Source organism: Heptranchias perlo, chromosome 7 (genome assembly GCF_035084215.1).
Source record: "Heptranchias perlo isolate sHepPer1 chromosome 7, sHepPer1.hap1, whole genome shotgun sequence".
NCBI lineage: Eukaryota > Metazoa > Chordata > Chondrichthyes > Hexanchiformes > Hexanchidae > Heptranchias > Heptranchias perlo.
In genome coordinates this window covers 59,409,695-59,436,077 of record NC_090331.1, presented here as the reverse complement: position 1 = coordinate 59,436,077, position 26,383 = coordinate 59,409,695, and the positions used below count along the sequence as shown (strand labels likewise).

Here is a 26,383-nt window from a genome sequence, read left to right as displayed (position 1 = left end):
AGGGTGACGAGTGTGCAGGGAAGGATAAGAGCAGTGAAGTTTTGGATAAGCTGCAGTTTGTGGAGAGAGCAGCCTGATAGGCCAGCAAGGGGAGAATTAAAGTAGTTGTGTCTGGAGGTGGCAAAGGCATGAATGAGGGTTTCAACAGTAGATGGGGGGAGGTTGAAAACGGTAAGGAGGTGGAAAATGGTAAGGAGGTGAAAGTAAGCCGTCTTTATGATACAGCGGACAGGGGTATAAAAACTCAGCTTGGAGTGGAACAGGATTCTGAGCTTGCAAACACTCTGGATAAGGCCGAGTGTGTGATTGGGCAAGTTGATAGAGAATCAATGGCGAGGGAGCAGAGTTTATGGCAGGGGCCGAAAATGATGGCTATAGCCTTTAAAATAGTTACCTGCAGGATGTTATTGCTCATTCAGAAAAGAGGCAAGAGCAGTATTGAAGGAGGTGGTGGAGAAGTAGAGCTGGGTGTCATTGGCATACATGTGAAAACTGACCTGGGATAATCCCAGAATGGTGCGTAGTTTTGGTAGTGGAGAGCGAGGTCTGTCAGAACTTAATATGGTCAAGCTAAAACTGGCAGTGAATGGATAAGCCAGTTGAGCACCAGGTTTGCTCAAGTTTACACTCCTGTGATTTGAAGGAGCAGAGATGTAGACCATATCTGGGGGAATGGGAGGAATGGACGACAGCAAAGGTTTTGCAGAGAATTAAAGCATCAAAAGTGGAAATAAGGAAATGTTGAGGCGCTCAAAGGAGAAGGTGCCAGAGAAATAGGGGAGAGGCCAAAGTGGGACCTAGCTACATGGGCCATGCCACTGCTGTGTTAATTTGAACATGGAGATGGTGCAAAGTGAAGCCGGGTGGGGAGGTTTTGGAGTGGGAAAGTGTTGCCATCCACGAACAAAGTTTGGTCAATATCATAATGTTAATGCAATCATTCACAATAAGGTTGTGGATGGCAAGGGCCTCGTTAGAAAACCAACATTTGTGGAGGGGGCAGTGATTGTGGATCCCCATCACCACCAACATGTAATTCCGTAGCACCTTATATATAACAGAATGTTTCAAAATGCTTCAGAGAGGCAGATCAGACACAGCAGGAATTGGGACAAGATGATGGAGTGACTGAAGGCTTGGTTGAAGACTCTTCTAACAGGTGGCGAGATTAACGAGTAGTTTTTAAATCAAATACAAAGATCAGGTTCTGAAAATCAAAGTATTAATCTGCATTCTTCTTGAATAGTCAATTGAATAGTGCGATAGAAGTGGATTTATGTTACTAATAATGGTCAAGTCTCAAGATCTGAACACTGTCAACAGTTTTTATATATGTTTTGCAATATACATATAAATACATACCAAGATCCCATCTTTCTGTTTTATGGTCGAACCAGGTGGAAAATAAACTGTAGTACTAGTAGTTATCTCTAATTCTGTGCAAAGTTGAGCCTGAGTTGTGCAATCCATCCAGCCCACATGAACAAGTCCTTCCTAAGAATGAAACAAACACATGTTGGGTTTAATGCAGAATATGAAAAGGTTTTTAATAATCAAATGCAAAGATCAGACACTTTAAGGATTTGTTTTCTTTCTAGTTCTAGGGTTGTTCAAAATTAAACATAAATTACAAAATTCTCTGGAGTGTTTTATCAGTAAGAAACAGCAAAGTCAAAGCAGTTGAGAGCATTAACAGAACTATTTCCACCTCAGTGAGGAATTACCTTGCCTTTCTGATGATACAGCAAAGATGGGAATTAATCAACACAAATCCACATCTTACCACTTCATGCACATCACATTGGAAAGCCAACATACTGCCGAACCACACCACCTTTATTGAGGATTCTTATATTTTGTTCACCAAAGGGATGGATATCAGAACTAGATAGTACATCTCTACTTTTTGTCACAGTATAAACATGAACCAAATGCAGTAAGATTTCTGCAACTCTGTCCAACGTGTCCTAGCCGCCATCTCAGAAAAGCACCTCCCATTTGCAATGTGATATTCTACAATTTCATATCACATTAACAAGGGAGGGGGTGAACAAGTGCACGCACCAAGACTAAATCGGTTTCCAACAAAGATTGTCATTTTTAAGTACAGAAGATTCCCAATACTCACACCAGCCATTCTTACAGCCTCTACTGGATTTCATATGATCATTTAAAAGTATTTAGATAAAATATAAGATGAGGGAAATGAAAGAAGATGTGCTAGACTCTATATATTTGTAAACCAGAGGTCGAAGCTGGAAACCATGGAGAGTGAAAATACTATACTGATCCGTGCATCAGTCAGAGAACAAATTAGACAAAGTTGGTAGCTGAGATAAATTTCTCTCTGAGAACTGTGAGTCCAACAAATATAAACTTTAGATTCACATTTCTCTACAAATATTTTTGCTAATTATCTCACCTAAATTTCTGAAGGTGTTGATTGCCACTGGCTACAGTTTCACAGGCACTAGGTGTATTTCAGTACTTCACATGCAAGTCTAAAACAATGAGTGTTGGTAGGCTATTCAACTATGGGTTGCATTTCAGCAAAACCAGATTCTGTCTTCACCCAACATTCATACAAATGTGCTTTTCAACGGCAGTCAGAAGTGGGAACTGACAATTTTCTCTAGCTGAGGAGTGCTGAGACCAACTATAGAGCTCTTACCACCACCCAGCTGAGAACAGTTAAGTCAACAAGGACCAGGAATCAATCTTGCTCCACAAATTTATGTGGTTCATGCTGTCAAGATATTTTAAATCAACCTGTCTCTATCAGTGCATCAAAGAGTCAATCATGGATGGTATACTTTCAGTGAATGGAAAAACAAAACAATATTACAGAATAATAGCAAGCGCCTTAGCAAGCACATCAAGTTTTAATTTCACAAGCACTGGACTTACCAGCATTCCAGCTAACTTAAGTTGTGTCTGTGAAGACAAGCAATCTACAAAACAAAAATAGGGCATGAAAATTTCCTATATTGTTCCAAGCAACTTTTTCATGAAAAATTCATTCAGACTAAGAGATCAGTGGCAGAAGTGGTGCCAATATCAAGTTTAATATTAAGTTTAATATTTTGCTTCCCAATACCCATCTGCACATTTCTGCTTAACTCAAATTATTGCAATCACTCATCACTGGTCTCTTTCCTCCAAAATCAACTGTTTCAGACTATTCTGTTGCATTCCTACACCCAATAATTCTCATCCATGTTTCTTCTCCTCTCGCACCCGATTGTAATATCATCTCCCTCTGTTCCTGATTCATCATTTATTCAGTTCCAGATTTCACTTCCCTTATTTATTCATGTAGCTATTTAGTTAGGTTGTAATTCAATATCAGAACTGTGCACAGCTCATTGGTTTATAGCTAAGATCCGATTCCATCTGACTCAGTCAGCAGTATGGTTCAGTTAATTGCCAGAGGGCAGATATTGGACTTAAGGGAGCACAGAAAAATGGGAAAGAAGTGAAGGAAGAAGAAACTGAAAGTTTCTAACTCTATTATTCAATACCAACAACACTCATATTTGAGATTAGCTTATTCTCTCATCAGAAACATCTAGCAAAACCACTTTAGTTATTACCTCCTGTTTCAGCACAGAAAGTGACCAGCCATCCAATCCCAGAAGAGTACGCTGTATTGAAAGCACTTGCAAAATTTCCTAGCAATAAAAAATCATGGTTAAGATATATGCAACATGTAATCTTCCTGAATGATTACATTAATGTTAGTTTGGTTGCCAAATTTTGTTAAAGCAGCAATCCAGTGGTGTACCAACATGCTGGCCTACATGTAACTCTTACACTGCCCCTACAAACATTTTCATTTCCATTTTTTCTTGGACGATTTTCTCAGTCAGTGTTCTCCCATCTCCTTTCTTTACTGAGATAAGGCTCAGTAATGTTGGTTGGTCTCTAATACCCTGTCTAAGTGGTTATTATTCATATGTGACAGCAAGTGTCATCAAATTGAGCCTGATCCCATCCTTACCTGGGACTGGGGACCAAACCTGGGACTTCCCCAATCTTATGTCTAGGAGAATAGAATTTCTCAGCTTTAAGAAAGAAACAAATAAAAATGTAAATAGCTAAAGCACAGAGGTAAGGAAAGTCCCTGTTTCAATTCCTAGTCTGTGCTAAATTAGCTAACCTCAGCCACGGCAGAGATAGAGTTGCATACAATAGATCTCAGCTTCTCTCAGTTGAGGGTGAGGAAAATCAATTCTACATACACACAGTTTTTGTTATGAGCTTAAAAACCTGAAGTGTTTTTTTTATATATGCCTCATCTCAAGAGGCACAGTGATTACCTGCCCATAATTCTGTCACCTGACTTGTGACATACTTCATAGCAAATCTGACAAGTTCCTCCTTTGATCGATCTCCAAAATATTTCACTGGGTTCTACAAAAATAAAAACATTTTAGCAATTAGATTATTTAATGATTAAAGAATAGGCTATGAATATGTCTATACCATTGTTATGCAACTTTAAGTTCAGTTAAAAACTTATCACAATCATAATGTTGCAGCGTATGAATCGCAAGTTACTTCTCGTGGCAATTACACTTTCATCATACAAGTTGTTAAAAAATTACTATTTTTCTTTCTGCTAGTCTCTCGAAATTACCATGATTCACGATTGTATTGATAGTGGACAAAAACAGCTGTTTCAGTTATCTGATGTTTCACATATATGCTGGTAGAACACTATCATTTGTGGAAAAACAAGTCCAGACTCTTGTTTGATGCCTACCCCTCCTGTTTTAAAGATGTAAAGACTTGGGTAACTGGTGATTCCTTTGGAACGACACAACATCCTGTTATCCCCACAGTTGACTGCTCCAATGCGGATTACTCCATCCATCTCTTTGGCAAATTCTCTCCACTGGAGAGCAAAAACAATGCCAGTTTAAATATTTATTCTCACTGAGAAAAATGGACCATGTTAAAATGATGATTCAAAGCATTAGCTTTAACAGGTCAAATCCCATTGGCACTAAACATACCGTAGGAGCCAGATCATGGCAGTGTGAGCACCGAGGGAAGTAGAAGTTTACAAACCACAATTCTCCAGAGGTAACTGCAGCATCTATTATCAAAAGCAAAACAGCACACTTGGGTGTAACTGCATGGAAATAATGACAGCAAATTTGGTTGACAGTTTAAAAAAAGCATCCGTCAAATCTCAGCATACGAGAACTTGTTACTGGATGATTAATCGCTTTGTCCTGGACAGACCTCTTGCAGGTAATTTCCGGTTGATTTTTCAGGGTGGGGAAAAGGGAGAAGTAAACATTTTTCATCTTTTCACAAGGTAAAAAGAAAAAGGTAACTTTTGCAGAATTGAATAATATTTTAACACACCACAGAGTAGTGTTGTTATTAACAGCTCACATCTGGGTTTGTGAGAATTGATAAACCCACAATTAATAAATATCTATTACACCTCATAATTCACTAACAGAAATTCGGGAAGAAAAAAACATGTTTGGGTTCAAGACATAAAAATAATGGTCTGGATGTTTTTCCTCCGAGAGTAATTTAGAGGGCAAGTCACCCTGATCTGATATGCTGTATCTCCTAATGGCCATTAATAGAGCAGCATTAATGGAGAGCGAGGGACAGGTTACCTGCCTGCTTTCTCAGCTACGTGGTACAGGGTTTAGTGAGTAAAATCTACTGGGGAAGAAATTCAATATGAATGAGTAAAAGTAGGCCAGTCAGCATCTGTGAAGAGGACAAACAAGTTAGGGTTTCAGTCTGTGTCCTTTTGCAGGAGAGCTGGAGTCTGAAACGTTAACTTGTCTGTTCTCTTCACAGATGCTGATTGACCTGCTGCTGCTGTGTGCTTTCAGCATTTTCTGTTTTTGTTTCAGATTATCAGGATTTAGGTTTTTTGGTTTGATTTGTGAAGAAATACGGACTTTGTTCTCGGTATTTGTCATCATTTTGGATATCTCCAGTAGCAGTTTTAAAAATTAGAGGTGTATGCTGTATTCATCCAGTTTGCAAACATTTAATCACATCATTTACACAGATAAGTATAAAAATTTGACAAAAGCTGTCTTCAATATTTAAAATAACTATGATTGCAAACAAAACTGAAGTAGTGTCAGATAATTAATTCAGAAAGTTTGTTGAATGGAATAGACACACATTTAACTTGATGCACAGCATGTCCCAGTAGATGCTATAATATTTACAGCAGTTATTCAAACGTAACTAATTCCATCCAGTAGGACTGCAAATGTTCTAAAGAACGTATATATGTTTTCAGAATGAAATTCTAAAACCAAACTTACCAAAGTCTCCTTTATCCAATGTTATAATTTCAACATCTTCATCGTAAATGCCTGGGGGAGGAAAAAATAAAAAGTATGAGTAGGACCATTCAAACTCTCTTTGTTTTTGTATTTATTGATCTAAACTAAAACATATCCAGTCCATTTAGTGCTTATTTCTATAACTATATCTATTAATATTTTTAAACTGAAAAACATAAGAATATTTCATTGTTCTATAAATATTAAATATGCAGTGTTAGCATGTAAGTAGAGGATGCACAATGAGGGAGATAAATCTTTTGTACCATTTGTTACAAGAGTAAAATAGCCTCATGAAGAAAAGTTCTTAAATGTAACTTGGAAAAAACACACACACATTAAAAACAGGTAGAGAAAAACATTTCCATAGTGATGTAGATGGTCATAATTCCTACCTATATTACAATTTAGATTCCATCAAATAATTAAAAGATTATACTGAATGAGGGTCATACTGTAAGGGTGCAATTACACCATAACTGCAGCATCAGTGAGAAGTGGTTTTACTTCGTACCAACACTGCAGTTAGTGTAAATGCAGCCTGAATCCAGATTCAAGGTTCAACCTAACACTGGAGTAAAGCAAAGTGAAACTCCCTGGGGAAGGGGGTTTCAGTCCACTTCACTTTGAATTGGCTTAAGGCCTGGACACCGATTTACACTTCACACTTCACAAGTTTAGCATTGCTGCAAAGCCAAAACTATTTTGCAGTAATACTAAACCTGTGTAATGAATGTAACATAGGAGCTTGAATCCCTTTTGCTTATTTGCTATATTTTACATAAATAAAATCTGAATCATAAAAATCAAACAAAAGCTCCACCTTTCATTATATTTTTAATGTTGAACCGTTAGATACTGTATGCTTATTCAAAGACATTAGGAAGCCAGAGCAAAGGAAAATTATGCATGTTTCATCCCTAAGTTCTGTATTTTTCTTCTACATTTCTAGCAGGTGTAAGTCTAAGGCTGCTGTTTTACGAGAGGTACTAGTCCCAGACTGGCATCTATATAGCGCGATGCACAGGCAGGAGACCCAAATTATATGGTTAGCTATATTATACTGAGCTCAACGATAAAGGAACATTGCTCATGCGTGTTTGGATGTACATACAGGCCACTCCCCAGGCAGCTCATCTTTTAATGTTATGACAGCAGGTGGGAGTATCACGTCTCTCATAATGATAAAAAAGTTAGAATTTTGTAAAGTTCCCAGGCGCTCTGGTTTTGCACGGGGCTGTACGCATTTGGTGCTGTGTGCAGCCCAAGTGATGCAAGATTACCTATTGATCTCACCCCTTTTGTTTTAGTACACTCAGGAATTAGGTTGATGACCTGACTCAAATTATACTACCACTTTCACGTCAATGTGCATCCGAAACACGAAGCAAAGGCTTGAAAACTACCACCATGTTCAAAATATCTGTCAAATATTCTTGCACAATAAAATGAGTGTTTCTAGAGCAATGATTTTTATCTCAAGTTTTTTTGAAATAGCAACTATTATAAACTATCCTGCTTTCCTACTAACAGCTAGTTACTAACATAGTAGCAGTGGGTAAACTTAGACAATACAATGTCTAAGGATATATGCATCTGTTATGGGAATGTAACCAGCTGCCGGTTACATTCCCATAATGGATGGACATACCCATGTTTTCAATACATTGTGGAAGTGGCATTTGTGGCCACCTGCTATTACCATACTGCATCATTAGACAAGAATTTCATTATGTCCATATTTTACTTGGTGAATTTTAGTTCTTGCATGCTTTACGGAGAAGGTATGGCCGTGATTTGGAAACACTGGTAAAGTCACCAGGGTTTCTTCAAAATGGCCAGCTGTAGTTGTTACTTGCAAACGGATCAGTCCTGCCACATCCAGTCATGAATGGTGGTGGACAATTAAAAAACTACCGGGAGGAGGAAGCTCCGTGAACATCCCCATCCTCAATGATGGCGGAGTCCAGCATGAGAGTGCAAAAGACAAGGCTTAAGTGTTTGCAAACATCTTCAGCCAGAAGTGCCGAGCAGATGATCCATTTCGGCCTCCTCCCAAGATCCCCACCATCACAGAAGTCAGTCTTCAGCCAATTCGATTCACTCCACGTGATATCAAGAAACAGCTGAGTGCACTGGATACAGCAAAGGCTATGGGCCCCGACAACATCCCGGCTGTAGTGCTGAAGTCTTGTGTTCCAGAACTAGCTGCGCCGCTAGCCAAGCTGTTCCAGTACAGCTACAACACTAGCATCTACCCGACAAAGTGAACAATTGCCCAGGTATGCACTGTCCACAAAAAGCAAGACAAATCCAATCTGGCCAATTACCGCCCCCTCAGTCTACTCTCAATCATCAGCAAAGTGATGAAAGGTGTCGTCGACAGTGCTATCAAGCGGCACTTACTCACCAATAACCTGCTCACCGATGCTCAGTTTGGGTTCCGCCAGGACCACTCGGCTCCAGACCTCATCACAGCCTTGGTCCAAACATGGACAAAAGAGCAGAATTCCAGAGGTGAGGTGAGAATGACTGCCCTTGACATCAAGGCAGCATTTGACCAAGTGTGGCACCAAGGAGCCCTAGTAAAATTGAAGTTAATGGGAATCAGGGGGAAAACACTCCAGTGGCTGGTGTCATACCTGGCACAAACGAAGATTGTAGTGGTTGTTGGAGGCCAATTAGCTCAGCCCTAGGACATTGCTGCAGGAGTTCCTCAGGGCAGTGTCCTAGGCCCAACCATCTTCAGCTGCTTTATCAATGACCTTCCCTCCATCATAAGGTCAGCAAGTGGATGTTCGCTGATGATTGCACAGTGTTCATTTCCATTCGTAACCCCTCAGATAATGAAGCAGTCCGTGCCCGCATGCAGCAAGACCTGGACAACATCCAGGCTTAAGTGGCAAGTAACATCCGCGCCAAACAAGTGCCAGGCAATGACCATCTCCAAAAAGAGAGTCTAACCACCTCCCTTTGATATTCAATGGCATTACCATCACCGAATCCCCCACCATCAACATCCTGGGGGTCACCATTGACCAAAAACTTAACTGGACCAGCCACATAAATGCTGTGGCTACAAGAGCAGGTCAGAGACTGGGTATTCTGTGGCGAGTGACTCACCACCTGATTCCCCAAAGCCTTTCCAGCATCCACAAGGCACAAGTCAGGAGTGTGATGGAATACACTCCTCTTGTCTGAATTAGTGCAGCTCCAACAACATTCAAGAAGCTCGACACCAACCAGGACAAAGCAGCCCGCTTGATTGGCACCCCATCCACCACCTCGAACATTCACTCCCTCCAACACTGGTGCACAACAGCTGCAGTGTGTACCATCCACAGGATGCACTGCAGCAACTCGCCAAGGCTTCTTCGACAGCACCTCCCAAACCCACGACCTCTACCACCTAGAAGGACAAGGGCCGCAGGCACATGGGAACAACACCACCTGCACGTTCCCCTCCAAGTCACACACCATCCCGACTTGGAAATATATCAGCAGTCCTTCATCGTCGCTGGGTCAAAATCCTGGAACTCCCTTCCTAACAGCACTGTGGGAGAACCTTCACCACACGGAATGCAGCGGTTCAAGGCAGTGGGTCACCACCACCTTCTCAAGGGCAATTAAGGATGGGCAATAAATGCTGGCCTTTCTAGCGATGTCCACATCCCATGGATGAATTAAAAAAAATGACCACCGACCATTACCCCTGTGTAAAACGTGACATTATGTATATATTATTCTATTAATCAAAATCGCATCATAGAATAAAAAATATTTAATTTAGTTATCAATGGATATTTCATCATATGAATTTTTAGGATTCCAACATCCAAAATATTTCCCTCTCGAAATAAAATGATCACCAGGTTGCAAAGCAAATTTTAAGCTTTCCATTGTACATTTGCCAATGCTGAAAGCTGACACAATCAGAAGAAAGGAAACTGAACACCTTAGCAATGAAGTTAATGCTGCAGAAAGACTATTTAGTCCAACAATAGAATTGCCACTGGATATACCAGTAAGACCAAGACAAGAGTACAAACTAAACTCTGACCTCAATGAAAGGGAAGACATTTTATGGCTCAGGGATTTGATTGTGGAGTGCAGTGGAAGCATAATGTGCAGAAGCACCTGAAGCAAATAACAAGAACAATTTTTGATTATGGCCTATTCAGCACACAGTACATTTGTACATGCATTAATATGTACACAGCATTTCCTCACATGATGAAGGTGAACTGCTTCCCTTCCTTCCCCATGCCCACCAAGCTAAACTTCTCCCAAGGTTCCCCCCTGCCCTAGTCCTGAACTCGCATCTTTCTCTAGTTTCTCTCCTATCTCCCCTCATGCCCTCTCCGAGCTCATCTTGACCATGAGACCCACCTCCCGTTCCCTCAACCCTATTCCCCACCAAACTGCTGACCATCCAGCTTCCCTTCCTGGCCCCCATGTTAGCTGATATTGTTAATGGTGCCCTCTCCTCAAGTACTGTCCCCTCCCCTTCAAATCTGCCATCATCACCCCCTCCTAAAAAAAACCACCCTTGACCCCCGTGTCTTTGCAAACCACTGCCCCATCTCCAACCTCCCTTTCCTATCCAAAGTCCTTGAATGTGTTGTCGCCTCCCAAATCAGTGCCCACCTTTACCGCAACTCCATGTTTGAATCCTTCCAATCAGGTTTCCGCCCCTGCCACAGTACTGAAACTGCCCTTATCAAAGTCACAAATGACATCCTATGTGATTGTGACCATGGTAAACTATCCCTCCTCATCTTTCTCAACCTGTCTGCAGCCTTTGACACAAAAGTTGACCACACCATCCTACTCCAACGCCTCGCCTCCGTTGTCCAGCTGGGTGGGACTGCGCTTGCCTGGTTCCATTCTTATCTATCCAGTCATAGCCAGAGAATCACTTGCAAATGGCTTCTCTTCCCGCTCCTGCACCATTACGTCTGGAGTCCCCCAAGGATTTATCCTTGGCCCCCTCCTATATCTTATCAACATGCTGTGACCTCATCCGAAAACACAACGTCAGATTCCACATTCACACTGACGACACCCAGCTCTACCTCACCACCACCTCTCGCGACCTCTCCTTTGTCTCTCATTTGTCACATTACTTGTCCAACATGGATGAGTAAAAATTTCCCCCAACTAAATATTGGGAAGACTGAAGCTATTGTCTTTGATCCCCGCCGCAAATTCCGTTCCCTAGCCACAGACTCCATCTCTCTCCCTGGCCACTGTATGAGCCTGAACCAGACTATTCGTAACCTTGGTGTCCTATTTGACCCCGAGATGAGCGTCCAACCACATATCCGCTCCATCACCAAGACTGTCTACTTCCACCTCCATAACATCGCCCGTCTCTGCCCCTGCCTCAGCTCATCGGCTGCTGAAACCCTCATACATGCCCTTTTTTACCTTTGGACTTGACCATTCCAATATGCAGCTGGTTGGCCTCCCATCTTCCCATCTTCCACCCTCTGTAAACTTGAGCTCATCCAAAACTCTGCTGCCCGTATCCTAACTTGCACTATGTCTCGTTCCCTCATCACTCCTGTGCTCACTGATCTACATTGGCTCCTGGTCCAGGAACGCTTTGATTTTAAAATTCTCATCCTTGTTTTCAAATCCCTCCATAGCCTCACCCCTTCCTATCTCTGTAATCTCCTCCAGCCCTACAACCCTCCGAGATCTCTGTGTTCCTCCAATTCTTGCTTATTGCGCTTTCCCGACAAAGCTTTTGGTCACCTGAGCTAATAGCTCCTTATGTGGCTTGGTGTCAAATTTTGTTTGATAACGCTCCTGTGAAGCGCCGTGAGACATTTTACTACATTAAAGGCGCTACATAAATTCAAGTAGTTGTTGTTGTTTAAAGATATGATTCTAATTCTTAGTTTATGATAGAAATTGACCCTAAAATTTTTACGAAAATGATTTTAAGAGCAGCTTATCTCTGCATTAAGAAACGTTCTCAAGTTTTGCTTCTACATTTTATCACTCTGAGGAATTAGGCCCTACAGTTCTGACATACTGCAGGATATGGAGAAATATCCTGTCAAATCACATCATAAATGGGAAACAGTTAACTTGTTACTTTCAATGTCCAATATGCCAAAGCAATTTAAAAAGGGCCAAAACAGTAAAATACAAGTCTAAAGATTTAGACCACAGCTTTACAAAGCACTTGTGAGACCACTTAGAAAATTGTGCTCACTTTTGACCACCACACCATAAAAAATATGTAGTTGCAGTAGGTTATCAGAAGAGTAACAAGATTGTGTAAAATGAATAAGCTATGAGGAAAGATTAAAGAAGTTTAACTTTGAGTCTAGAAAGAGAGCATTTAGGGAGGTGAGGCAACAGAGACCATGGCAACATTTCAGAATAGGTTTGACAGGTGGTGGAAGGAAAGAGGGATAAAAGGATATGGGAACAGCGTGGGCACATGGGATTGGGAGTAATGTTGGTATGGAGAATAAACAGCAGCATGGACTGGCTGGGCTGAGCGGTCTGTGCCTGTGTTGTAATTTGTCAGTAATTCTAGGTAACACTGCAGAGCTGCCTACCACACCACCAAGAGTAATCTCCTTTACTTTTTTGTGTTCTTATTTTTTATACTGGGGGTTGGGGTGTAAAAAGAGAACAATGTTCAGTTCACTACTTTACAGTATTGGCAAACAATCCTATTTCAATATTGTGTTAGTGAATCATCTTCCTGCATGAATTTACCCAACTGTTATTTCATTTATTGACACACAAGTAATTAAAATAGTCACACGAAAAAGTCAAGCATGTCTTATAATGAAGTCAGATCTGGAAATGTAACTTATGCACCAGTACATTAGTTACATCTCCATACCTGAGTTTTATTCAAACAAATGATCTATTTAGAAAATAGAACTCAGTGTTGAAGGAGGTCTAAGCTATGAACTGTAATGCCAGACTCCGATCAAGAACAAAAAACCATACAAGCACATTATACGTTTTAACTGTATCAGACTACAGTGAAGACAGCCCAATAGGATTTAAACATAGAAGTTACAACATGGAAACAGGCCCTTCGGCCCAACATGTCCATGTCGCCCAGTTTATACCACTAAGCTAGTCCCAATTGCCTGCATGACTTACTTCCAGGTTTACTACAGCATTTTCTACAGAACCTGCCACCATTCAAGTAAGGTCAGAGTCACGCACACAGTAATACACAAAAACATACACCTTATAAAGACATCACCTTATAAAGGCGTCTCAAATATTCCGAGGTATCAAATGAAAAGTATAATGTGGGGGTGAGGTAACAACATAGCAATCACAATGTAATATTGTGATCTTTTGGGAGGAAAATAGCTCCATGGTAACTAAACAAGTTTATACAATGGATTCCTTTGATCAGCCCCATTTAGTAAAGATAAAACTATCATCTTGACTATCTGAGTGTAGCTGGTATAAATGATACCATGCGAGATATTTAAAGTCTGTTTTCCCAAGCTTTGGGATTTCAAGCATCTGATAAATGTCAGGTTATTACCACTAGTGTTGTCTTGTAAGTTGTACAGAGTAAAAACATCAAGAAATTAATTTTGAGCAACACCAAGTAACGGTGGGCACCAAGAAATGATTGAGGGTGGAGACAGGAAAGGGAAGTTGCTAAAAAGAAAGAAACTGCCGCTTAGTAATAGAGTTTGTAAATGAAATAGACCAAGAAATGAAGATTCTGTTTAATGGTAAGTATAGCTGTATCGTCCACCAAGTCATCCTCGACCCTGAGGGACTGCCAGAGGGAGAGAGAAGTATAGCCTTAGAAATCTTTAAAATCACAAGAGAGGAAATAGTGAGGAAGTTGTAGAAGCTCAAGGTAAGTAAAGCCCCAGGATCTGAACTTTAATTTCAAGATTCTGAAGGAGTTGGCTCCAGAGATTTTGAAACCCCTCACAGATATTTTCCAGAGCTCAGTGGAATCAGGTCCTAAAGGGTTGACAAGTAGCAAATGTGATACCTAATAGCAGCAAAGGACAAACTGTCAAGTTAAAGACTTGTAAGCCCTACACTGATTGTGGGGAAACTGGTTGTAACTATGATGAACGATAGTATAAGGAATAATTTTTCTATTTTCTATGTTTCTATGGGATATGGGGAAAAAGCGGGAACAGAGTACTGAGTTAGACGATCAGCATGATCATTTTGAATGGCGGTCCAGGCCCGAAGGGCCGAATGGCCTACTCTTGCTCCTATTTTCTATGTTTCTATGAATCATCTTGAGGGGCAGGAATTAGAGACAGCCAATGCAATTTTAGGAGCAGTATGTTGTATGTAACCAATTTATTGAATTTCTTTGAGAAGATTACGTATCTAATGAATATGGATAAGGCAGTGGATGTTGTATACCTGAATTTCAGAAAGACATTTGATATTGTCCTGCCTAATTGTCTACTGTATAAGGCTTGAGCCCTTGGGTTAGATGGCAATATATTGGATTGGATTAGACTAGACAGTAGAGAGTTGTTGTGCTTGGGGAATATATCTGGGGAGCAACCAGCCCTTAGTGGGTGCCAGAGCGGTTGGTGTTGGAACTGCTAGTGTTTATAATTTTTTATAAATAATTTGGAGGATGAAGTTGTGTCCAAGGTCCCTAAATTTGCAGATGACACCAAAGTAGTAGTGGCAAATGATCATCAAGATCCACAAGTCGAAAAGGATCTACAGACGTTAGGTTTGTGGGCAGAGAAGTGGCAAATACAATTTAATATGGAAAAGTTATGCAATTTGGCAGTAGAAAGGGTTGTGTGAATTATGTGCCAACTGGAGCTTGTGGTGTCCCAACAGGAAATATATCTTAGGGGTTTCAGTATAAATATCAATAAAACCATTGGTACAGTTTCCAGTTAGAAAAACAAACAGAATGCTGCTATTTATAGCTAGAGCTGTAACAAGTCATTCTAAAACTCTGTCCGGCCTTGGTGAGACTGCATCTGAAGTACCATGTACAGTTTTGGTCTCCTTATTTTAAAAAGGATATTAAGTTATTGGAGGGAGTACAAAAGAGGTCTATTGGGTTAATTCGAGATCTAAGGGGGCAGCTATGAGTATAATAGTGAATGATGATTTGATTGAAGAATTTAAGATTATGAGTTTTGGAGAATACGGATTCAGGTAAGTAAATTCAAGAACAAAGGATCACAGTTTCAAATTATGGACAACAAAATAAAATGGGATTTATTTTTCAGTAAAAGAATGATAAACATGTGAAATAGAACACCTGCAAGGGTGGTGGAACAATGACTGGGTTCAAATAGTGCCTAGAATTCAAGGTTATTAGATTTCTGTGACATGAAATGTATTTACACAAAATAGCTTCTATTGGCAGTATTATGCAAAAAAAAAATTTTCTTACCAAAATCGTAACGATAGAAGTTCCAGCTTTCGTATTGCCCACCCTGGTGATCCTGAAGGCCTTTCTCACCATATTTATCATACTTTTTTCGAAGATCCTCATCTTTTAAAACTTCATAAGCTCTATTTATTTTCAGAAAATTGTTATGTGCTTCTGGATCATTCTATTAAGACAAAAGAGTGACAAATACTCAAATTAGTCAACAATATTGGTTAACTTTGGTTGAGGAAGTTTGATGCTTAATTTTTTCTTTGTTGAATATGTTTATTCTGGAAATTGCAAACATTTGATATTATTAGATGACTGGGGTGTCTTAGACCAATGAAATCATTAATAGAAATATTCTAGTATCTATTGTACCCACCTTGATCTTTCATCAGGTTTAATGATGATAAAATAACTAATTAAGCTTCTACTAATAAGCACAGAGTAAAAACAATCAATACATTAATTCTGTGCATTACTACGATTATTGCAATTCTATACGTATTCCCAAATAGCAGTTTTCAAAACTTAAAATGTGACGGAAATGTGACATGCCTTTGACTAAATTAGCCTTACTTAAAGGATGAATTAGCTACTTTCATGAGAATTTTCTAATGGTATGCAGCAGTTGTGCATGTGCACACCCAGTGCAGGGGAAAAGGGTCTGAAAATCCTGGGATGTGGCAGTGCCCATGTGTGCCAGGACCGCGCTGCCAATTCTTTTTATATATGTGGCCATGCTACGCTGGTTTTGTAGGAGGCCATGGCACATGGACCTCATTAAGGGTTTGAAAATTATGTTAATGATGGTAGACCTTCTTTACCCTACATTTTTCCCCAGAAATGTGACATCACTCAGCCTCTGCAATTAACTCCACTCCCTTACCAGTAATTCCATTCCCTCTCTGCCAATTTGCTCAGGCTGAACCAGTCCATGTAAAACCCGTACATCCTGTTTGACCAGTGTTGAATTTCAAACTGCACATTGCAAAGATTCTGTCTCTTATGTTTTCCTTGCCTCCATTAACTACAATTCACTCAAAACTCGGCTGCCCATATATCCTATCCTGCACGAAGTCCCACTCGCCCATTACCTCTATCCTCACAGACCTACTCAGACTTGTTCTCCAGTGCACTGAATTTAAAATCATCATTTTCAAATCCCTCCATGGTTACATCCCATCCTACTTTTGCAATCTCCTCCAGCCTTAGATCCCCTCCAGCACCCATTAACCCTCCCTTCATCCCACCATTGGTGGCAGAGTTTTTAAACTGCCTCAGCCCCACTCTCTGGAACTTCCTCCCTAAACCCTTTCAGCTGTCTGCCCTTTCTATCTTAAAAGGTTTTCTTAAAATCCATCTTTTCAACCATCCTGACTCTCCCAACTTGGCTCAATGTCCATTACTTTTTATTTTCCCTTATATAAAGCACCTTGGGTCATTTTTCTCCATAAAGTCATTATGTAAATGCAATTTATTATCCTGGGGGAATGTCCTATAGTACAAGCCTGCAAAGGTATCTTAAATGATAGTGGTGTGCTGCTGTTCTGAGAAGAGGAGTCACCATGCAGTAGGCAGGGGGCTCAGACAGGTCCTGAAGAGGGCAGTGAGCCTGAGGTTGAAGAGTTGCCAACTGCACTTGAGCTTCAGTGAGGAAGGCAAATCAGATATTTAAAGCCATTTCAATTAAAGATCAAAGTTAGTACAGCACAAGCCATGTTCCAAATGGCCTGGTGTACCAAACCCGATACACATTAGTCTTTACTTGAGCTCAATCACCATACATGCAACAGAAATTTGCCCCAGTACAAATAAATTCACTGTACCAAGTGAAACATAATTCCAATAATGTATTACTCTAAATTGCTCTGTGCACTTTTTTCTCCTGATGCTTCCCCTTTGTAAGAGTGCATGGTGAATGTACTGGTTAGGCCTCAGCTGGAGTATTGTGTTGAATTCTGGGCACCACACTTTAGGCAGGATGTTCAGGCCTTAGAGGGTGCAGAAGATATTTACTAGACTGGTACCAGGGATGTAGGATTTCAGCTATATAGAGAGACTGGAGAAGCTGGGATTGATTTCCTTACAGCAGAGAAGGCTAAGAGGATATTTGCGAGAGGTGTTTAAAATCATGAACGGTTTTGATAGAGTAAATAAAGAGAAACTGATTCCAGTGGCAAAAAGGTCAGTAACCAGAGGACACAGATTTAAGGTAATTTGCAAAAGAACCAGAGACGACATGAGGAAACATTTTTTTTTATGCAGTTGTTATGATCTGGAATGCACTGCCTGAAAGGGTGGTGGAAGCAGATTCAGTAATAACTTTCAAAAGGGAATTGGATAAATACTTGAAAGGGAAAATATACAGGGCTGTGGGAAAAGAATAGGGGAGTGGGACTAATTGGATAGCTCTTTCAAAGAGCCAGCACAGGCACAATGGGCCAAATGGCCTTCTCCTGTGGCGTACCATACTATGATACTAATCCAGTGCTCCTTCGAGGTACTATCCTAGTGAGAGAAAGAAGTGAGTTGACTGGCTAGTGAGTGTCATTAAGTGGCTCCTAGGATAGAGGTGGCTCTCTATCAGCTTCAGTCAAATTCAAAATGCACAAAAAATGAAATTGGCCTCAGAAATTGGCCTGGATCATCATCCTCCAATTTTTGTAAACATGCTGACAAAAGGCACTTTAAAATATGACCACAATAATTTCATTTTTTTAATTATAGTTGAGCTATAACTTTACAAAAGAGCATTTAATTTTAGAATCTACTGTACAAATAGAGACTTTTGGGGGGAAATTTCATATCCTGCATCAGACTGCATTTTATTTTGGTGCTGAAAGGTTCTGCAAGATTTTCTTATACAGTACTTGTTAAAATTTGCAGTAATCTACCATGTATAGATGAACACTGCATTTGAAAACATGGGTCAAAATTATTCCACTTACCGGATTTTTATCAGGATGCATTGTGAGTGCAAGTTTCTTAAAGGCTTGCCTTATCTGACGATTACTTGCACTTTTCGATAAGCCAAGCAATTTATAGTAGTCCTCGTCAGTGCAAACTAGAACTGATAAATATGTTATAACAAAAAGACATAAAACTATTTTTTTTGAAGACTGTTTACAGTTCTTTGAAGCATGAAAAATGAAACTGAAATGTTCCATTTTGTAGAAGAGAATTCCAATCAACTTTGCGTGTGTCCGTTGTCTAATTACGGCACTGTGCGCATACAGTTAAATTAGTCGCACGGCTCTTGATCTTTGTTTACAAAGATATCCTTATTCTTGAGATAATTTCAGCGACAGGTTTTCATGTCTTCCAAATAACAATCTGCAAACAAAAAAATAACTTCAGTATTTACTTTATTCACCTACTTTTTGGGAAAAAAAATAGAAACACAGAAACAATCACCTGGATTTTGTACAATAAGTTGACTATACATGGTCTTATCTATTCATAAGGTTTTGGACCTCATATGTGAAAGTCCAGGACAAGTGCATTAAGCCATTCCTGCCTGCCTCTACATAACCATGGGAGGTGGGACTTAATCCAGAAGATTGATTTTGCATTCAGGAAATAACTGGTCTGATTTATTGCTTACCCTCTCCCCAATATTCAGGCAGTTATCTTAACCAGCATCAAAAGTAAAAGTTACTGGGTCGCCCAATAATTCGGTGGTAGAGGCAACAAGTAACTGAACCACATGGACTAGAAAATGTCCAGTTCAAATCCTAGGCTATACTTAGCTGATCGCAGTTCGAGTGGTAGTAAGGATACTGATTCTGGTCTCATCACCTGAGTGAGGGACCAGAAAAATAATTAGCCACGGTTCTTACTCTTGATTGCTATCCAGCAGAGCCAGAGATGCCTCAACAATATCCCCATTGTAGATAGGCTTCTGAATATTACACTCAGTCTCGGATTGTGGCAGGTCAACTGTCTGGGTAGGATCCTGAAGTATGGAGGGTAGAGAAGCAAAGGGGTGCACTTTGAGTCCAAGATTATCAGAAGCCCGGCAGGATACATGGTGCTGCCCCTTGTTGGGGCGGGCGGGGGGTGTGGTTGCAGTGAGCAATGAGAGTTGAGAGTCAAAACTATTGCTGGATTTATATCTTTGTTCTATATTGTTAAGTCTTTATGTGTTTCTTATACAAATTTTAATTTAGGATTATAGTGAATTGGTAAAGAACTATCATAACAGCTGTGTGCCACAGGAATTATTTTTGTAGACTGTAATTGAATCAGTCACAAAATTGGCCAGACCAATTAGAATTAACACTAGAGGCGGTTCTGTGATCAAACGTGGTTCTAGGATTTGAATGATTGAAAGGACAGGCTGAAGGAATAGTGGTGTCTTGTTCAATTTGGGAGGATCCTACATTAAAAAATATTATAAAAAGTGCTGTATATCATACATTTGCCACCGCCATATTTCAGTCCATTGTCCTTTAATGAAATTGGAATTATTCTCATCATTTAAATGCTTTATATTATGCACTTCATAGCGAGTAAACAATTGAGGAAATTGACGGAAAACGCTCCACACAGATGTACCAGAATTTGACAAGCCCAGGTTAATTCCAGAGTAAATACATGGCGCTCCAACACTGTGGGTAGTCTGGTGCTCACCATCCTTGATTCACTTCATAGTCATCCTCTGAAAAAGGTGCTCTTTCAGAAACATCAGAAAGTGCTTCTCAGTAAGTAATATCAGTATTTTCAGAAAATCCTTTACACTGAAGAAGAGCTGCCGATGGCGAGAGTGTGGTACTCCCCACGGTCAAAGCAGGGAGCTTACGTATCTCCGATGGCATAAGAGACCCGTATTTTCACAAGTCTCGCAAGCTGCTGTCAGATCTCCATTTATCTAGATGTGCATACAGCTGGATTCTATGGCCATATAACATTTAGGAGAACAAAATAATCAATTATACTAATATTGTTCCATATATTTTTATTTCAAAGTGTTACAGCAGGGTTAAAATATAAACTGCAGTTGGTCTTTTCTGGCTATACATAGCAACAAGCAACTGTGTAAGTATGAATCCAACTTATCCTCTAACCAATTAACTTGTTCATTTCTGTAACCGGCATAAAATCAGACTATGTCATATTCATATGTCAAAGCTTAATTTATTGATCAGATTCTCTAACAGGCCTCAACTTAAGCTGCAGCAAGAAAGATAAACTGGCGGTTGCAGTTCTTCTTTTCAGGGTCATTCTCCCAGGACTCAAATTCAAAAGTGCATGGAGTTGCTCTGCAGCGTAAATAGGCAAAAGTGAAAGAAAGCAATGACTCTGCTTATGAAAACTGAGCTATTGGATTAGAACTAGGATGAAACTCTATATACATTAGAGGCCCATAAACTGGGGATAAAGCCTGCCTGCACTTTAGTTTTGGAGTCCACATCTAAAAGTTAAGGAAAGTGTGGAACAAGACAAGACCATTTGGGCACCTGCTTCCACAGACCATCAGTAATCCACTCTATCATGGTCTTTATCTCTTCCCTTCCCCCCAGGGAACATTCTGCATAAATATTCACTGCTGCCCAAAGATTATTAAGCAAAACGTGTAACCATCCTCCTACCTCCACTATTTAGTCGTGGCTTACTGTCCTTCACAGATATCACTCCTGTGTCTCGGCAGTACAGAAAACATCACCATTTGGAGTATTTGAGAAGATTACTCTTAAATAAATAAGTCATTGAGAACAAAAAGCAAATTAACTATTCTTCAAGGACATTTGTAATCCTCCCCCAAAAAAATACACACACACATTCCTTTACAGCCTATTGTCCAGTTTTTTGATTGATCATTTACAGCACTGCACTTATTTCTTATTTGTGATTTTTATTTTAAAAAGATCAAATAAAGAAAGAACATACATTTGTATAGTGTCTTTCACAGCCTCAGGACACCCCAAAGCACATCTCAGCCATTGGAATACTTTTGAAGTACTGTCATTGTCCTTTAGTAGGCAAATGCAACAACTATTTTTCACACTGCAAGGTCCCACAAACAGCAATGAGGTAAATGACCAGATGATCTGTTTTGGTGTTGTTGGCTGAGGGACAAGTGTTGACCAGGATTCTGGAAGAATTCCCTTGCTCGTCTTCGAAAGTGTCATAAGATCTTTTACAACCACCTAAGCAGACAAGTTTAACATTTCATGCTGAAGATGGAACCTCTGGCAATGCAGCACTCCCTTAGTATTGCATTGAATTGTCAGACCAGATCACACACTGAAGTCCTGAATTGAACTGACCCTCTGTCTCAGAAGCAGGAGTACTGCCGTGGAGTCAAGGCTCTGTTGGAAACCAATTACAACATTCTCGTTTTTTAAACTGGGTGGAGAGAATGGGATTACTTCTCAAACAGCATGAAATTCTCACTTTCTATCCATTTTACATTAATCAAGTTCATACTTAACTGAACTAAGTTTAGATACTGCTGAACTGCACTCTCAGGAGGCACATCATTATGGCTGGGTATGTCACTGACATTGCTGTAGTTAGTTTACTCAGCACACAGGTGCTTTGAAACTCAGTCCAACCATGCGTTCAGATTATGTGCTGGTATCTACAATTAGCAGACCCTCAAAGAATGTGTGTTACACCGGAACAGTGCTTATAATAACAGAAGAAACGTACAGTGTTGCTTAAACTCATTAAGCCGAGACCGTGTAGGGGGGCATTAAACAGAATCTGCAGATTAACCTTGATCTCAGATCTGAGAAAATTTGTGAAGACATATTTGCAGTTGCCAACCTGAGACCATACTATCCAGTGATGTCACTGAGCATAGCTGTACAAATATTATATATGAAAAATAACAAATCAATCTGCTTTAATATTGTGCAGAATTACTTTTTGCCAGATACTCAGTACATTGTCTCAAATAAGTGCCACCAATAGTATTTTACCTTAATATTTAAAGTCCTCAAAAAATACTTTCTCTGGATATTTCCTAAATTTGGAAGGATAAAATCCAGCTCTGTGTTTTTCGGATTAAGTGGACATACTGTGAATTTGAAAATGTCTCCTGCCAACCATTACACTTTACTAAAACCTCAGTGAAACATGCAGACTAGATATACAATTTGTTAAACTGAAGCACACAGGCAAACTGTTGACAGGCAACTCACTAAATTTACATTGATGTTTTGCTGCCAAAAGCAGCCGGTCTTTGGTGGCAAGCCAGCAACCTAAAGAAGCTGTCACCTTCAGATCAACCTGAAACGTTAACACTGTTTTTCACTCTCCACAGCTGCTGCCTGACCTGCTGAGTGTTTTCCAGAATTTTGTTTTTATTTCAAATTTCCAGCATCCGCAGTATTTTACTTTTGTTTTACCATATATGGAGAGCTTTTTTTGGATGCCTGCAGAGCCAGTGCCATTCCCGAAAGCATACAAACAGATTTGACTTACCATTGCAAGCTGCCATGCTCTCTAGCTGCCGAGAGGCAGTTTGGCTTTCAGTCGCCTGTAAGTTAGCTGGAGGATCTCAAGTTCCGGGTTTCGGAGCTTGAGCATGGGCTGGCGTCACTGCAGTGCATCTGCGATACTGAGAGCTACGTGGATAGAACGTGTCAGGAGGTAGTCACCAAGCAGCTTAAGAGAGTGCAGGCAGACAGGGAATGGGTGACCTCCAGACAGACAAGCAGGACCAGGCAGGTAATGCATTAGTTCCCGGAGTGCATCTCGTTCTCTAACCAGTATTTAGGGTGAGGGCAATGGTTCCTCTGGGGAGTACAGCCAGAGTCAAGTCCACAACACCAAGGGTGGCTCAGCTGTACAGCAGGGGGGGGGGGGGGGGAGGGGAGGAGAGGAGAAGGAAGATCACAAAAGCAATAATGATAGGGGATTCAATAGTTAAGGGAGCAGACAGGCATTTCTGCAGCTACAGACATGAGTCCAGGATGGTATGTTGCCTCCCAGATGCCAGGATCCAGGATGTCACTGAGCGGCTGCAGAAGAGTATGAAGGGGGAGGGTGAACAGCCAGAGGTCGTGGTCCATATCGGTACCAATAACATAGGCAGAAAGAGGAATGAGGTCCTGTAGGCAGATTTTACGGAGCTAGGAAAGAGATTAACAAGCAGGACCTCAAAGGAAGTAATCTCCGGATTACTCCCGATGCCACACGCTAGTGAGTATAGAAATAGGAGGAAAGAGCAGATGAATGTGTGGCCGGAGAGATGGTGCAGGAGGGAGGGCTTTAAATTCCTGGGGCATTGGAACCAGTTCTGGGGGAGGTGGGACCTGAACAGGTTGCACCTCAACAGAGCTGGGACCAATGTCCTCGTGGGGAGGTTCACTAGTGCTGTGGGAGTGGGTTTAAACTCATTTGGCAGGGGGATGGGCACCAGGATGTAGCATTGGAAAGGGGAAACTAGGTGCACGAAGGATTGGGAGAGACACATAGCACTAGAGTAAGAAATAGTACAGTATTAGGTGGGATCAGAATAAGAGAGAATACGAGAAGGTCTAAGATAGGTCTACAGTGCATGTGAGTAAATGCACAAAGTAGGGTAATAAGGTTGGTGAACTGCAGGTGCAAATAGCCACATGGAAATATGATGTGGTGATAACGGAGACCTGGCTCAAAAAAGGGCAGGACTGGTACTAAATATTCCTGGATTCAAAGTGTTCAGGAAAGTTAGGGAGGGAAGGTGACAGTATTGATTAAGAAGAAAATTGCAGTGCTGGAGGGAAGGGATGTCTTGGGGTGGGGGGGGGGGGGGTCAAGGACAGAATCTATTTGGTTAGAGATAAGAAACAATAGAGTTGCCATTACACTACTGGATCTATTCTATAGCCCACCTACTAGTGGGAAGGATATAGAGGAGTGAATTTGCAGAGAAATTACAGAGAGATATACAAGAGCCATAGGGTAGTGATATTGGGGACTTCAATTATCCTAATATAGACTGGGATAGTAATAGTGTAAATGGCAGAGAGGGGGAAGAATTTCTGAAGTGTGTTCAGGAGAACTTTCTTGATCAGCATGAGAAAGGAGATATTGCTGGATCTGGTTCTGGGGAATGAGGTGGATCAAGTGGAACAAGTGTCAGTGGGGGAACATTTAGGGAACAGTGATCATAGTATCATAAGGTTTAGATTAGCTATGGAAAAGGACAAGTAGCAATCTAGAGTAAAAATACTTAATTGGAGGAGGGCCAATTTCACTGGGTTGAGAATAGATCTGGCCCAGGTAAATTGGATTCAAAGATTGGCAGGCAAAACTGTAATCGAACAATGGGCAGCCTTTAAAGAGGAGATGGTTCGGGTGCAGTCTAGGTACACTCCCACGAGGGGGAAAGGTAGGGCAACAAAAGCCAGAGCTCCCTGGATGATGAAAGAGATAGAGAGTAAGATGATGCAGAAAAAGGAGGCGTATGACAGATGTCAGGTTGATAATATCAGTGAAAACCAGGCTGAATATAGAAAGTTCAGAGGGGAAGTGAAAAAGGAAATAAGAGCAGTAAAGAGAGAGTATGAGAATAGGCTGGCAACTAACATAAAAGGGAATCCAAAAGTTTTCTATTGGCATGTAAATAGTAAACGGGTAGTAAGGAGGGGCGAGGCCGATTAAGGATCAAAAAGGAGATCTATGCATGGAGGCAGAGGGCATGGCTGAGGTACTAAATGAGTACTTTGCATCTGTCTTTACCAAGGAAGAAGATGCTGCCAAAGTCACAGTAGAAGGAGTTAATTGAGATACTGGATCGGCTAAAAATTGATAAAAAGAGGAGGTACTAGGAAGATTAGCTGTACTTAAAGTAGATAAGTCACCAGGATGGGATACATCGTAGGTTGCTGAAGGAAGTAAGGGTGGAAATTGCAGAGGTACTGGCCATAATCTTCCAATCATCCTTAGATACAGGCGTGGTGCCAGAGGACTGGAGAACTGCAAGGTTACACCCTTGTTCAAAAAAGGGTGTAAGGATAAACCCAGCAACTACAGGCCTGTCAGTTTAACCTTGGTGGTGGGGAAACTTTTAGAAACGATAATCTGGGATAAAATTAACAGTCACTTGGACAAGTGTGGATACATACGACCATACATATGAACATACGAATTATGAGCAGGATTAGGCGATTCAGCCCCTCGAGCCTGCTCTGCCATTTGATAAGATCCTGATCTGATTGTGACCTCAACCCTACTTTCTCGTCTACCTACTATAACCTTTGACTCCCTTGTTAATCAGGAATCTATCTAACTCAGCCTTAAAAATATTCAATGACCCTGCCTCCACCGCTCTCTGGGGAAGGAAGTTCCACAGACTCACGACCCTCAGAGAAAAAATTTCTCCTCATCTCTGCCTTAAATGGGAGACCCCTTATTTTTAAAACTGTGGCCCCCAGTTCTCGTCTTCCCACAAGGGGAAACATCCCCTCAGCATCTACCCCTTCTAGTCCCCTCAGGATCTTATATTCTTCTAAACTCCAGTGTATACAGGCCCAACTTGTCCAACCTTTCCTCATAAGATAACCCCCTCATCCCAGGAATCAGTTGAGTGAACCTTCTCTGAACCGCTTCCAAAGCAATTATGTCCTTTCTTAAATAAAGAGACCAAAATTGCGCAGTTTTCTAGATGTGGTCTCACCGATGCCCTGTACAACTGTAGCAAAACATCTCTACTTTTATATTCCAT

General features: G+C 40.7%; 1 protein-coding gene across 2 annotated transcripts in view; it reads right to left on the bottom strand.

Moving 5' to 3' along the window:
* dnajc10 (DnaJ (Hsp40) homolog, subfamily C, member 10) overlaps nucleotides 1-26,383 on the bottom strand; it is a 77,601-nt gene that overhangs the window by 45,019 nt on the left and 6,199 nt on the right. For both annotated transcript variants that reach the window (XM_067987681.1, XM_067987682.1), the window contains exons 2-10: nucleotides 18,672-19,056; nucleotides 15,739-15,901; nucleotides 6,315-6,365; nucleotides 5,019-5,101; nucleotides 4,766-4,897; nucleotides 4,320-4,413; nucleotides 3,594-3,671; nucleotides 2,908-2,951; nucleotides 1,363-1,494 (exon numbers count right to left, since the gene is read on the bottom strand). In XM_067987681.1, coding sequence (XP_067843782.1) covers nucleotides 1,363-1,494; nucleotides 2,908-2,951; nucleotides 3,594-3,671; nucleotides 4,320-4,413; nucleotides 4,766-4,897; nucleotides 5,019-5,101; nucleotides 6,315-6,365; nucleotides 15,739-15,901; nucleotides 18,672-18,890 — 996 coding nt within the window. In that variant the 5' untranslated portion in view covers nucleotides 18,891-19,056. The remainder of the gene's footprint in view (nucleotides 1-1,362; nucleotides 1,495-2,907; nucleotides 2,952-3,593; nucleotides 3,672-4,319; nucleotides 4,414-4,765; nucleotides 4,898-5,018; nucleotides 5,102-6,314; nucleotides 6,366-15,738; nucleotides 15,902-18,671; nucleotides 19,057-26,383) is intronic.